Source organism: Rhipicephalus sanguineus, chromosome 10, assembly GCF_013339695.2.
Source record: "Rhipicephalus sanguineus isolate Rsan-2018 chromosome 10, BIME_Rsan_1.4, whole genome shotgun sequence".
NCBI classification, from domain to species: Eukaryota; Metazoa; Arthropoda; class Arachnida; order Ixodida; family Ixodidae; genus Rhipicephalus; species Rhipicephalus sanguineus.
Genome location: NC_051185.1, coordinates 43,430,196 through 43,445,560, shown reverse-complemented (window position 1 = coordinate 43,445,560; position 15,365 = coordinate 43,430,196). Strand labels below are relative to the sequence as shown.

General features: G+C 44.0%; 1 protein-coding gene across 6 annotated transcripts in view; it reads left to right on the top strand.

Moving 5' to 3' along the window:
* Nucleotides 1-14,764, top strand: part of LOC119371776 (peroxidasin homolog) — an 88,978-nt gene extending 74,214 nt beyond the window's left edge. For all 6 annotated transcript variants that reach the window (XM_049419908.1, XM_049419907.1, XM_049419909.1 and 3 more), the window contains 4 exons: nt 6,177-6,366; nt 8,376-8,493; nt 9,425-9,636; nt 13,107-14,764. In XM_049419908.1, the coding sequence (XP_049275865.1) occupies nt 6,177-6,366; nt 8,376-8,493; nt 9,425-9,636; nt 13,107-13,207 (621 nt within the window). In that variant the 3' untranslated portion in view covers nt 13,208-14,764. The remainder of the gene's footprint in view (nt 1-6,176; nt 6,367-8,375; nt 8,494-9,424; nt 9,637-13,106) is intronic.
* The last annotated feature ends 601 nt before the right edge of the window (nt 14,765-15,365 follow it).

Here is a 15,365-nt window from a genome sequence, read left to right as displayed (position 1 = left end):
ATGGACCGCAAAGGGTTAAAGGATGCGCTGAGCAACCTTTAAGTCATGTTTCTCTTCGGCTTTTGCGTTGTCAGTTTCTCTTTCCTTGTGTCCGTGTATGCATGTGTTTCCACGACGCCCGATTCCAATATTTGCTGCAGATTACCGTAAAATTTAAGCGTGACATTTGAAATCGCCTATCGTACGTCGAAAGTATTACAGTCTAAACATCCCTCTTGTGAATCACAGACACGATACAACTGAAGACAGCGAAATGTTTATTGGATACGACTGCGCCACAATTAGATGTTGACAGTCATAGTATATGCCGTTGAGATATCACTGCGGAACAAAGTGACTACGAAGTTTAATAACGGTGAATTTTTTGGCTCTATACTTAGTGCACCGTCATCGTGGTTTGTTTCTCAATGTTTCAGAAACGCGATACGTGACATCTTGAATGCTCGCCGTTCACCGGCGTCGCTGAAAGGCCACCGCTGTGTTTCTATGCAACTGTTGTCCTAGGAAGTTTGATAACGATGGATTTCCTGTCTGGAAAGTGATTACAAATTACCTACATCTGATACTTAGGTTCCTCGCCAAGTGATGTGCTGTTTTATGTTTTCCTTTTTTTTTTCTGCTGTCTTCTTATACTGCAGTGGCAATTTCAGTTCTTTGAAATGTGATGATCGGGCATAATTCGGCTGGACGATCGTTACTTGCAAACCGTTTTTTGTTGACAAACCTGGGTGTTTGCGAATTTATGGGACTTAAGGAGCCGACACAAGATCTGTTGCTTCGCCTTTGCGCAATTTCTCGGACGGGATAGGTCAGCATTTACCCAATATGCGCAGCTCGTAATCATTCCCTCCATTTCCTGATTCTTTGGTACAATCTATTTTGTGAAGGGCGAAAGGAACACGAGCATATTTATAATAATTGTTAGGATTTTACGTCCCAAAACCACGACAGGATTATGAGAGGCACCGTAGGGGAGGGCTCCGGAAATTTCGACCACCTGGATTTCCTTAACGCGCACCTGAACATAAGAACACGGCCCTCTAGCATTAATAGAGACCTGATTTTAGGCAAATGCCTATTTTGTTCCTTGCGCTCCTATCGCGCCACTTTGATGTGTGAGCATCAGTTTGAGGTTAAGAAATGCTTTTATATAGTGTCTTTATAGTGCCTATAAATACATATTCTTGGTGTTTTGCGCCTAAAATGCCTACAAATGCCTACAATTCAAAATTGGCGCTTATACGAATACTATTTAGCCTCGAGCTTCGCTCCCTGGTGCAGTTTGAGACCATTATTCATGTTACCGCGCAACATTTACTGTTCTGAACTTTATGGAGCTCAACCTGTAGTCCTCGTGTTCAACCGACTTCCGGAAACAACCGCTATACTCGCGGACATTTTTTCTTGGCAATGAAGGGAAAGCTACGGGGGCGGAGCATCTGCACATGTACTGCTACGCGAAGTAGTCCAGTTTGGCGCTCGTCTCGTAACGCCATGGAAAGTGATGGCTAGCGTTGCATTTCGACGCAACCGCTGCTTAGCGTCTAACGTACGGGTAAAAGGCGCTACTTTTTCATGCATGCAAAAATGCAAAGTGACAACGTATAAAGTAAAAGAAATACAAATATCTCGCTTGTGAGCGCTGCGTTCCGTCTCAAAAAGCTACATGTAGAAAATGAAGGAGTATTTTATATATCTCACGCAGAAAATACGGACGCAATTATGGGACTATATTCATTAGCGGTAGGATACGTGCATTGGGGCTCTGTAGCCTTCGCTTCATTGCCAAGAAAAGTTGTCGAGAAGTAAGACACACGGGCCAGCATTAGCCGCCACAGAGACAATGCGCGAGCGGTTCGCGAATGCGAGACCGCGGAGAGCCGTCAGCGGAAAGGAGAGTGACCAGCGAAAAACAGACAGCAAAAACTTGGAGGACGCTTGAGCTCGGCGTTCAAGAGTAGAACGCGATAGCGTAATCGGGCCCCGTGCGCATAGCCTTCTCAAGTGTAAGCCTAGCTTCCGTTCCCGGCGCATGCCCCAACCGTACCGTAAGGAAACGAACGAGTGTATGCGTAACATTGGCCATTTCAATGTATCCTAAAATGCCTATAGGCATTTTAGGATACATTGAACTGTACTTGCAGTATACTGCAAGTACAGTTAAGGGCCACTACGCCATAATTATTCCTTCGTATGTTTATAAGTGCGACTTTGTTCCTTTTTTAAAGTGACGTACTAATCGCTCGCAATATTGGCCATGCTTGTTTGAATCACGAAAGTCGCTAGTCCTACGCAACTACAAGGAAAATCCTGCCACACATAGATGGCGCCACTTTTTCACGAAAGTTGGAATGAGTGCCAGCTTTAACGCGCGAATTACGCGTCTATCAGAAGTAGGTTATCCTCGCGCTGCGGCAGCCACTGCCTGTGAACGTTTAATGAAGCATATTTTGTCAAGTCCCAACATAGTTGCAGAAAGCGATAGTAACAAGCGGGTGGTAGGTACTCTTTACATCCATTCCTTATCTCACAGGCTAAAGTAAATTGGGAATTATGGTAGATACGGCGTTAACGTTGCTTTTGCGGCTGCCAATCAGGTAAGATATGTGCCGCCGTGCACAGAAAGAATGAAACACAGCAACAAGTTTACTGATTGCCGTACAGGTGGGGTTCCCCTTAGCTGCGTCCGCTCCTACGTAGGGCAGAAGAGCAGCTGTGTTAATAAGAGATTTCTGCAACTAATGGAGCTTAAGAGGTCGTGAACCGCAGGCTCCACACCTAATCTATCTCGAAATTGCAGTTAAATCGTGCAGTTAAATCTAAGCACACGGGACTCAAGCATTTTCCCCTCCACCGAAAATGCGGTCGGGATTCGATCCCGCGACCTGCTGGTCGGCAGTCTAGCAGCATAACCACTAGACCTGCGTGGCGGGGAAGGAATAAGTGAAGTTAACTCATCATCGCGTGTACCTTCAACACCAGCAATGTCATTTAATGCATGACAACATAAAATTTACATACTGTAAACTTTATTATGAAAATTCAACATATATACAGTATTCACATTAGCGCGACTTCACATCAGTTCCAGACATTGAACAGTAACATAAAAATGATAGATTCTACCTGAACGACGGAACCACGTCCATTGATTACAGCAGTTTCTAAGATGCGCCTAAGTTAATTAAGAAATGTCGCCCAATTAGCTCCACATTCTCCATTTCATTCTCATACTGTGGAGGAGACAACAGCGGGATTATGAGCAGTGAAGATCCCTGACAGACAATGTTTTAAAGGTTATTTTTTGTTTCCGTGCCAAAAAGAAGTTGAAAGCTTTCAGTCACAAGTTACCGAGTTTAGGTGTTGGCTAACGCGGGCATCACTCTGCGTTAGTCACCAAGTAAATGAGCATGGGCTGGCATTGTAACACCTCCTGAAGATCGATATTTCGCGTAGACAATATCGATTCGAAGCTATAGGAGTCACTGTTCCCGAAAAAGGCCGATTTTTGTTTCCTTTACCTAACCATACTACGTACAGTTCACCTCAGTAATGTTGCAGACTCCCCGTCGTGTAATTTACGCAACGCGCTCAATCGTTCGGCCCGCTTTAGACATTGCAGCGGCTAACTTAACTTTCCTTTAAAGGACAAGCTGGAAAGCCGCGATACAATTTTCTTGCACTGCAAAAATGCATGCCCAGTAGCGGCACGCGTCTCGTTCTCCCTGCAGTTGTTGCGTGCAGTGTAGCGTCCCGCGTGTCGAAGCCCAGTGGCTATTTCTCTATGTCATTTACACATGTGCAATGTGAGTCTAATGTTTAGAGACCGCGAGTCACAAGAAAAAGCTTAACATTCCGGGAATGATTCCCGCTTATTCAACAGGCAGCCTTGAATTTACATTTTCGGCCTGCTCTAAAACGCGCTAACATGTACTGTGCACTTCGACCGAGTACAGTCACAAATTGTTTGGATATTCAAAGTTTTCTCATACCTAGTATTCTCTAAACTTATGACGCTGACTGTAGCTACAGCTTGTTGTAGATGGGTTTACAAAACCAAAATTCATACAACACATCATACAACACATAATGCGCAATACAAAAGAACAAATCACAGTATACAATATATGGCATAAAATACATCAATTGGACATTTCATTTTTTGATCATGAAAACGGACGTCAAGCACTTCGCCTCCAACGAAATGAAAAGTCACAGTGAAAGACATTCAGACCAACGTTTAGAAACAGTGGTGAAACTAGAAAAAAAAAAAAAAGAAGAGAAAAGTAGCGACACTTAAAACACATTCTTTTAAAAAGTGAGGGCAACGCGGCGTGGGATGGTAGCAACTCATTATGGCAGGCTGTTCCGTGTTCTTGTATAGTTTTTCGAAAAACTACACTTGCGAAAGCGGTTTTACGACACATGCATACGCGTACTTTTAAACGATGGTCCCATTGTGATGAAATCTAGCTGGGTGAGTTTATATAGTTATGTTTACCGATTCCGGTCTTGTCATTTATTATGTTGTTGACAGAGTCTCAGACCTTTACACCTCGATGACAGTAAGACCCATTCCAATGCAATGGCAATTTCGCTCGATCTTCTCGTGAACTCGTAAGATCGGCTTTTCGAAGCAGCTGGCAGCATCGTAATCCAATATGAAATGAAATAATTTAAAGTACGCGTCACTTGAGTGGCTATACAGAGCGATAAAGCCGCTTTACATGCGGGTGTCTTCCGAAGTGAAGCACTCGCGAGCCGGCAGCAGACGCTACACACTGCACCTAACTATTCCAGTGCCGATAGGTTTGCACCGCCATTGTGCGTGAATTTCAGCGGTGCAGGGAAGCCCCCTTTGCAGGTTTCGCAAGTCGTCTATTGTGGCCGAAGCAATCAAGCTACGAATGCGTTGCTGCCCACAACGAAAGGTACAGTAGAAGGTGTTGCCAGGCGAGTTTGTTGTAGGTTACTGGAATGCATGTTGGCGTGACGAGAAAACAAAGACTTGAGAGAGCGCCGGAATCTATTTATTTCTAGTCCTGTTTCTTCTGGTACTACTACGCATTTCTTTAGACCGAAAGGTTCCTTCGGGATGGACGTCTTTGAAATAATCATAAAGAAAAAAAAAGAAAACATAATTCTGTAGTCCTCACGAACTTTCCCAAGATTGCCAGTACGTATTATCATTGTCGACCCTCGGCGAAGTCGCGTTTATTGAAGAACGCTTCCTTCGCATGTGTGGCGCAACTTTTTTGGCCCCGGTTTTTTTTTTTAGTTTTACGTTAGTTAAGGTGGGTCTAGATAGAGCGGAGTTGATGGTTAACGTAACGTCAAGTCATTTGAAAAGTGACGCTGACGTGCAACACAGAACCTGGTTTAGAACGATAGAGCGTATTTCACACCAAAAAAAAAGATAAAATAAACAATAATAGTTAGAAACTTAACTCGAAACTTCACTTGATAGGAACTTTGCGCTGAAACTTCGGCGCTGGTGTGTCGATAGGGGGGCGCTTATATTTAAATATATTTTTTTTTTATTTCAGGTAGTTAGGTAGCTTGAGCGACAAAGTTCTCTAGCGTTGCTAAGTTGGGCCTATCGTTTCTTTATGCTATACTGCTGTAATACTTTGAAGATGACGAAATACCTGTAGGCTCTTGAAAAGGCCGTTTAAATCTATTGAACATCATCTAATGTTATCTGGAACACTCCGTACACATGGTGGAATGCTTTGACGACAAAGAGAAATATAGATGAAAAGTTTAGTGCGGCTCTAAAAGGGTTCTTGTTGCTAGTCGTGTGAGTCACTCCGGACGTCATTTCCTTTAGTCTATAGACTATAGGGTACTCCAGCAGACAGCCGTTACGCAGACTCGGTCTGTGGAACAGAACGACAGAAATACAGTTTCAGCCTCTAGGGCCACAGCACAAGCATTGATTGAAATAGGACGTCGTATTTCACTCAATGATTGTGCTGTGTCCTACACTATAGATGCTTAAATGAAGTACCAACATATCCATACTTATATTATCTCATGTAATAGGACAATGTTCTTCGTCTCATCTGTTCATGCGTACTCTCTTTGTCTATCGTCCTGACATATAATGTTATTCCGGATACCCTGCATGCGAGCTAATGAAACATATTTGAGGAAACGACTTTTGCATCACGCAGCCAGCCCTGGTAGTGGCTCAAGACTTGGCCTCCTTCAACATCCAACGGGGTCGAGACCACGGCATGCCGGGATACAACAAGTGGCGTCAGTTCTGCAACCTCTCGCGGGCCGAGAGCTTCGAAGACCTGCGTCGCGAGATACCCAGCGCCGAGCTCAGACGTAAACTGGAGCGCCTGTACAAGACGCCCGGTGAGCTCATCTTTAACCAGTAATGATCGATCACCACATGCTGTCGGGCCAAATTCTTTCAAGTGTTCTCGCACATATCGCTACAGATTGGGAAAATTACGAAATGGAACATGCAGCTAGAATATACGCCATCATTAATATTTTAGGCTTTCCACCTTAACTTGACGTCTTGCTAATTAGTTCTTGCGTCGCGTTGCAAAATGCGCTAGTGATATTTTCAATAACATAAAAACAGAATGGTTGTTATAGTTTGACACACTCTAATGGAATGCCAAGATATTTAACCAAGACCCATGAAAGGGGTGCATTCTTTCAGAGTCTCCGCTTTTAAATTTTGATGGAAGTATTAACAGGTCAGGGGCTGATATAAGCGACACACTTTTGGAATATTGCTGAAAAAAAAAGCGGAGAAGAGATTGAGAGAACCGGAGTTTTTACAGGCGCAGATAACAGCGCATCATAAGAACAGAAGCCTGCTGCAAAAAAAAAAGAAAGAAAAGAAAACGGCAGCCGGTATGCTATAGACTGTAGAAGATGGAGTTGCACGGGACCGTGACACATGGTAAGTGATTACTAGTCTCCACCCCGCTAAAAAAGGGATGCTAACGACGATGGGCATCATCATATGCTTTCCATGGCACTAAGGCATGAAAAATTCATCCAACACGTGGTGTCGCTGGAGCCGACGTTTCGACAAGCGGGCTCGTCTTATTCAAGGCTGCATCTGCGGTCCTAGTAGCACGGTAACTAAAAGTAAATAGTCCTAGCGGGCGCATAAAAGTGTAGGTGAAAGCGAAAAATGAGTATCATGAAGCTACAAAGGAAGGCAGTACACGTTTGAAAGAGAAATACTACTCGTTTGAAGAAAAGGTCGCTTAATTAGTTTCAGTATCGAGTTCAAGACATGCTCCTGTCCAAGCGATTGTTCCACCGCCTGAGCTATCCGGTAGGCTAGGAAGTCACAGTCGCGGCAAGGGTGATCGTCGCCTCAAAGAGCAGCAAAATTTGTGAACTTTGCACTGTCTAAACTTGAACGGAGTTTGTCATCGTCATCTTTTACACTTTGCGCAAGGACGGTGTGTTTAACAGTGTTAAACAGTGTGTTAAGCAGAGTGTTAAAATGACTCTAAAGTGAAACAATGGACTGGTTTAGCTCGATAGATTGTACTGTGGGAGCTCTAACGTCGTTAATTTCACAATGCTACGTTTATTATTAGAGGAGAAAAATCAAGGTCAAAGTGTCATTTTTAAGTTTCGCGCCAAAATCTCCGTGCTTGGCGTCACGGGTTTCAAAGTGTATTTTTAGTATTTTGGTGGCATTGGGTCAACGAAATTTTCTGAAATCTGATATGTTAAATCTATGACCCCCTCAGAGGACAATGTAGTTCATTTTTTTCTGATTAGGAATGACGTAGTACCTAGTAGAAGCCGTCAAAAATCTACGACGTCACGGCGGCGTTTGGCGCGGGAGTTTCAAGCTACATCTTATTTATTTTTTTATTTTTCGCGTTTCCTCACTGACCAAGCGTCTGCTCGCTGCAAGTGTGGCGATTTTGTAATTGGGAAAGGATAACTTACTAATATGCGAAAAATCGTCCTTCTCTTTAGTGTCCCTTTAATTTAGGTTTGGCTACTTTAAAGCCTTTCTATGAGGAGTGTTACGGTGGTGTTTAAATGCCAGTCGCACACTTAACCTAAAGTGAAAAGTCATGAGGGCTTACGCACCAAATACGTACGTAATGAATATTGCAACTCCGTTTCATGCCAGAAATATGCAGCGTTAGGGATAACGCACGCCATAACCAGAAATTCATGGCGAGCCGTTTGCATGCTGTGGGCGCCCCGCGAATTAAGTCTCTTAAATTTTTGGTGCCCTATCTCAAAAACTCCAAAAAAAATTCGCAAGATACTTCAGTCGGTGTATACGGTCGACAGCATTTTCAAGCGTAAAGGAACCTTTCCTTTTTTCTTTGTTTGACATTTGTACGTATATTTCTCTTTGCTTTCAGATAACATCGACGTTTGGGTAGGGGCCATCGGGGAAGAGCCACTGCCGGGTTCCAAGGTGGGGCCGACGCTGACCTGCCTATTGAGTCTTCAGTTTGCAAGATTGCGTGATGCAGACCGGTAAGCACAAACTAAACCGCTGAACCAGTCTTCAAAACCATATGCATGCGTACAGGGGGGGGGGGGGAAGGGTGCTCCCTTCTCCCCTCCCCCTAATCATGGAAAGAGGGTCTCAAGACTGCCTCATACCCTTATTCAATTGGGCCAGTACCCTCTCTATATGAAGTGCAGGGTGGTGACCATGCAGGTCTTTAACGATAATGGCTCCCGAGGACCCCTGATTTCGCATTCCAAGAACTGTATACTTAATTCCCACCTTTACCCCCGCCGGGGCCAATGGCAGACCGTTGTGAGAAACACGTCATCACATCATTTTCATTTTTGCATACATCGTGAATCTGGTTTTTTTTCGGGCTCAGACAACTTGGAGAGAGTGTGTGTGGGGGGGGGGGAGGTTCGGGTGATGTAACCCCCCCCTCCCCCTGACGGAGGACCATGCGTACGCCTATGTTCAAAAGAAGGCCAGTCGCAATGCAAATGTTTCTATGCATACGCAGATAGAATTCTCACAGCTGGTCGAACAATCAGGGCTTCGTAGCCCGGCCATTAATCGAGGTATCACGCAAAATAAAAACGATCAAGGTGATGAGGTGAGATGAAGACAGTGGTAATAATGTAGGGTTCGTACCGCATTCCGTGTGTCTCCCAATGAGCTCACGCTGGTTAAGCAGTCATATATTTGTCGACATCAGTTTTCAAAGAGGATACCATTAAATATGCGTATTGTGAGTTTTCTTGTTGCGTCCGTGTTCTAAGGCCTCCGGCTTACTACTGGCCCGAGCCCACATTTGGTGCCCAACATGGGGTCATCTGCCACAGCAATGTAATTTAGTTACACCTAAATAATAGAAAGGTAACTAGTATTGTAATTCAATTACTTATTAGGAGTAATTTTGCCATCGCTGACCTCATCCTTTCTCATTGTTGCCAGGCTGTGGTACCTGAACGAAGGCACCTTCACTGCGGAACAGCGCGAGGAACTGAAACGCTCGTCGCTGGCCCGTGTGCTATGCGAGAATGGGGACAACATCACGCACGTCACTCGTGACGTGTTCACGCTTCCGGAGCAACAACCCGGCGGCATCGTCCACTGCACAGAGATACCGGCCTTGAACCTCGAGCACTGGAGGGAGCGAACACCAGGTGAGCTGTTGTTGTTGCTGCTGTAAATTGTTCCCATTGTCTTGTTGTTGTTGTTGTTGTTGTTGTTGTTGTTGTTGTTGCTGCTGTCATGACACAGACATATGAGAAATTAAGCCGAAACTTGTGCGTATAGGAAGCCGATACAGCAAATTATCGCTGTTATAATGAATACAGCTCATAGTTTAGCTTACAGTAATGTAAACGTAGCTCAGATTTTCCAGTAAAATGATAACGATTGTATAGAGTACACGTACGTTGGTCAAGATCAAAGCAAAAAAGTTTCACCCATGACACCTCTTTATACACTGAATAAATGTATATCTTGGGTATAACTCAGGTGGTCTGTTATGACTGTAATTGCAGGCAGAATGTGTCATAAGTTTCTTCAAAGGGCAACCTGCGCTAAGTATGAAGCTACTTAGTCGCGCAACAACCTTGCGTAACCTTAACGCATCTTTACCCGGTGCTAAAGAAATTTACGAAATTGAGCTGTAGCTTAGCAGCGCATCCTCTCGGTCAAACCAAATAGAGGTTTTTCTGCGCCTATAGTTTAACCTTATACGCAGTGTGGAACACCGCGTATTCAAAAAATAATCGCGTTGCCACCTTGAGAATCTCTATAGGTTCCCCTAATTTTTTATGGGTCACTTCTACACCAGATGAAATCTTACTCCCTGCAGCGTCGCACAGTTATTCCTTCGGTTTCGAAACGTTTCGGGCAAACGCATAGACTGAAGAGTGTCAGCGTCGTTGTTTTGAAGGTGTTTTATTGTTACGTGACGTAACAAGATGTGACGTAACCAACATGGCCAGCGGATTCACTCGGTGCCTCTCTAATTCGTCTCTCTCGAATCTGTTTGATGAAACGTTTGTACAACAGGTATAACGACTGAGACGTCCTTTTCCGGCGGTCGCATTTCGGTGGAGGCCAAACGATAGAGGCCCGTGTTCTGTGTGATGTCAGCTGTAAACGTTAGAAAGTATCCCTCCGCTACGGAGTCTAATGTAGCCTGAGTTGCCTCGGGATGTTAAACGCCCTAAATCAACTAGACCAACAGCCCTCTGCGGGCCTGTGAAGCTGTAAAAACGCACTGAACTCGCTCAAGTGCGTAGTCCTGCAGGTTATTACGGCTACTGTGATGTTCAAAAGACCGCATATTCTGTTAATGTGAAGCTGTAATGATAGGCGAAGCCAATGTTCCTCCGTCTTATGTGCACAAAGCTCCTAGCGCGTACATGCCACAGGAATTCGGCAAGTCACAGTACTCACCAGCGGTCCACTAAAAATGACGAGTGGAACACCCGGGTGGGAAACACCAATTAAGGTTTCCGGACAGACGTAACCAATTAATAAGAAAGACCTTAATGAACCACCGGGATTAACCCAGTGATTAGCACTGGGGCCTCACGTTTCAGCTTCGTTGGTTAACCATTTGTATACGTAGTGACTGGGCGGTGCTTTCTTTTTTTCTATTTACGCCTCAGATATAGCGCAACACAACACACGGGTGCATGGAGGACTCAATATGAATACTAGGGATTCCTTAATATTTTTGTTTTCGGTGCCCGTCCATGGAACCGCGGAGAGTGCTTAAATAACAAAAAGACGTCTGCGGCCTTGCTCCGCGCTCCCATGGGTCTCCATACAAGGGGCCATAATGGAGACGAAAACATGTGCCTCTAATTGCACGCAGGGGACCGTTTCCGTGAGTTCCAACGAACATCATGTAGTACTTGTTTTATAAAAACGAAGAAAAATAAAAAAAGCTGAAACCTAACGAAGAGAAAAGCGAACGTAAGGATGAAGGCTTAGCCTACTTTTAATTTTTTTTTTGCTTTTGAAACGACAGTGATGATGAGGGATTCAAGCGACGCAGTTGGCTTTCGTATAAGAACGGGCTGAATCGCTCATAAGGATCGCGGCGGTAAACGCCTGGCTGGCCCTGAACCGGGAAACCCAGACGTTCCTGCCCAGAAGTGGCGTCTTGTGTCCAAACATTAGCAATCTGCAGTGCCCGTTTTTTTAGACGAAACTATCTCGCCGTAAATTGCGCTCGGGAAATGCTTACGAACGGAAGGAGCATCTTTTAAACGCTGCAGTCAGCGTCTGGTGAGGAAGGCCGAAAAAAATAAAATATGCGGAGCTTGTATGGGGATAAAGTACATCGTGGTAACACAAAAGGAGATGTGTTGCTTCCGCGTAGCAAGTTGCACTTTCTTTTCCGCACGAAGATCACCAATTCCGTCACGGAAGTGCTTCCGTGCGTGGGAGCAGGCAGACGCGGTTCGCGTGGGTATGCATGCTACTCCGGCCACTGTGTGACTACACCCACGTTGTTCCCAGCATCCTGAGGGTACGCTGCTTGATGTAACATGTGCCTACAGTCTGGAAAGTGTTTACGACACGTGGCACTCGCGTGTTTTCGCTGTTCTCGGCGTGTTTTTGTAATGTCTGTCTGGAACAATATTCAGAGCCCGTTCACTATACTATGAACATGGAAGCCAGCAGAGCTGTGACTATAGAGGGTCTGGTATAGTGAATATTGCTATAATGAACTTACATATTACTATTATTGACTATATTAAGCGAAGAGAGTTACACACCCAAAGATCCCGGTGTTTCTCTTGCGCATGACGCATATTATTTCATCAACGGAGTCCAAACGGCGCTCTCAAATTGAAATACTGTTGTACGCAAGAAACCCCGTTGTTTGGAAAGTACAAAAATGGCATGACGATCGTTTGTTATAGAAGTCGCCTTGTCTTTGAGGCTAACTGTTCACGTAATTCTATCATATCGGCAAAATCATGCACCTTTATGTTTACTTTTCCGCCACATCTATTTTTTTTTTTCGAAGCAGAAACGCTAGATTAGTCGAGTTAATTGGTGCACCAGCGAAAATTGTTGTTCTACGCCTCTTTTGTCCGCAGTCGCGACCCGACAGATCCTTGAATTATATACAGCTTAGCTGTAACAATAAGCAGAAAACAGATAATTCCCGAGGATATTTCTTTCCGTACGCAAAGAAAGTCAGGAGTGCAACGGTGATCTCAGCGAAGAAACCATCAGCTGACACATGAAAAATTCGTAAACTTGCCCCGTGTTCAGACGTTCTATTTAGCATTTTTTTTTCTGTGGAGGGTGGGGGGATACGATGCATGCCGCGGAAGCATACTGTATAGTATGCGCCAAATATTTCCTGGGGCAAGAAGTCACAGCGAAATTGTTTTCAATGCTAAAATATGTTGGCGTTCTCCCCTTTTTTCTTGGAACTACTGAAACATCCTTTTTTCATTACAAAATAATAAACTAAGATATACTCAGTCACTAAAAACGTCGTGTTAAAATACATTATCAATGCCTTACACGCATACAAATACCTCCACTACATTCCAATTTCGTACGTATGCAGAATATTTTACGAAATTGTTTATATAAATGTTGTATTTGTTTTATTTCATGTTTTTAGATCTAAAATGTCCGGAGGTCCGCAGCAAGCTCAAGCCCAAGAAAACCCGCACCTCCGCGAAAGATCGCCCAGGAAGTCGACAGCAGAGCGCTCGGGCTTAGGCACCATAACTGCCGGAAGCAAATGTGCTGTATTTTGTCGGCATTTCTTTCAAATCATCACGCGCGAGTATCCCATCTCAGAATTCAATCTTTCATTAACAAATCTTCAAGAATGATCAAAACAAAAGCGCTCACATCTGCCAAACTCCTTCAGTGTGCAACATATAAAAGAAGCACGTCTCAGAAGGATTCACGCTCAAAGGTAGAGCTCCTTTTAATTGAATACGTCTTGGAAAAATAAGAAGTGGTAGAGGAGGGGGGGGGGCACATAGCAACGCTTAAACATCCAACGGCGCATTTCTATGATTTCAAAGATTGTTTCTTCAGTGAAAATTTAAAGGGACACTAAAAAGAAAACCGATTTCTCTCATATTAGCAAATTACACATTTACAATTCTAAAATAGCCACGCTCGCCGTCAGAAGACGCTCGGTAAGCGAGAAGACGTGCAAAAAGAAAGTGCGGGCGCCGACGCTACCTTCAAACGCTACCATGACGTGATAAATTTTGACGGCGTCAACTAGGTTCCTAAACGGCAAAAAAATATGTACATTGTCCTCTCAGGCGGCCGTAGACCTACCATACCAAATTTCAGGAAGTTTGGTCTAGTAAAGGTCGCCAAAATACGAAAAATACACTTTGATATCTGTGACGTCACTCGCGAAGAGTTCGACACGAAATTTAAAGAAGATAGTTTCACGTAAGTTTTCTCCGCTCTCAATAAGCCTACGATGGTGAAATGAACAGCATTAGAGTTCTCAGAGCACAATTTATCAATATAAACGAATTCGTTGATTCACTTTAAGTGTCCCTGTAAACTTCCAGGCTTGTTGAAATGACTTCCACATCTCTTTTTTCAAAGGCGGGCAAATCTTACCTAGCTTCGTCTGAAAAGCACTGCTCGAGGATCGCATGTCCACTGCACTCAGCCTACTGGTGGTAGGAAGCACAGTGAGTGAGTAACAACTACTCACTCACTCAGGTAGCTGAACTATGGCTTTCTCGACAAAGAACAAAAAAAGAAAAAAAAAAAGAAAATATACGGAAGAACTGAATGACGGCTTTAGAAAAATGTGCGTACGGGAAAGCTCACATCTAACGACTCGTGAATGCGTCATTATCCACAATTTAACAATATTTGCTCTAATGATTCCTCAGTAAAGGCACCAAACTAATGCCGAAAATGTTACTATTTCGCACCAGCTGCGGCAACAACACGTGTCCCGAGGTCATTCACGCCACTGCTTCTGCTGTGTGTTGTTCTCGAGTTCAAGTTTTTCATGTATATAAACCAAAGTCGCATTTTGTTGTATTGTTGCTACAGACATGTATTACGAAACGCATGCATCGATGTTTGTTGTTGGTATTAGGAACTTGAATTCGAGTGAAAAGTTGACACTGCCACATAAGAACCTGCGTCCAATCATTTTTTTTAGTTTGTCTTCATATCTTCTTATTGTTTGCAATGTATATTTGTTGTTAAATACTTTCGCCTTAAATGTGGTTGCATCAAGCGTTTGCAAATTTTCTTTTTATAAATAAAGTACATACTGATTCATAGTAATCGCTGTCCATGCCCTTCACTACAGTTTTAAGACTATCAAAATTAGTTGCTGGACTGTTCACAATCCTATATACAGGCTAGCGCGGACTCGACACAGGAGAGAGAAATGACACTGCATGATGCACGGATAATAATAATAATAAGTAATTGTTGGGGTTGAAGTCCCAAAATTTCCGTGCGATTATGACAGACGCCGTAGTGGAGGGCTCCGGAAATTTAGACCAGCTGGGGTCCTTTAAAGTGCACCTTAATCTAAGTACACGGGCCTCTAGCGTTTTCGGCTCCATCGAAAATGTCGCGCGATTCGATCCTGCGACCTTCGGGTCAGCAGTAGAGCACCATAACCACAAGACCACCACGGCGGGTGATGCACATGACAGGCGCTTGCCCAGTGCATCAGTCTTCTTTCTCTGTCCTGTGTCGAATGCGCGCTATCTAGTATTGAAGTAAGACTACGCATACAGATGTAGCGCAGAGTAGCAAACAGAAAACTCGCATCTGTTGAACCCATGCTTACTTTTGCCTTCCATTTCTTTATTTTCTTCTATATCCATGTTCAAATCGTATGCAAACCTGTTTCTGCGATCGCAAGCTA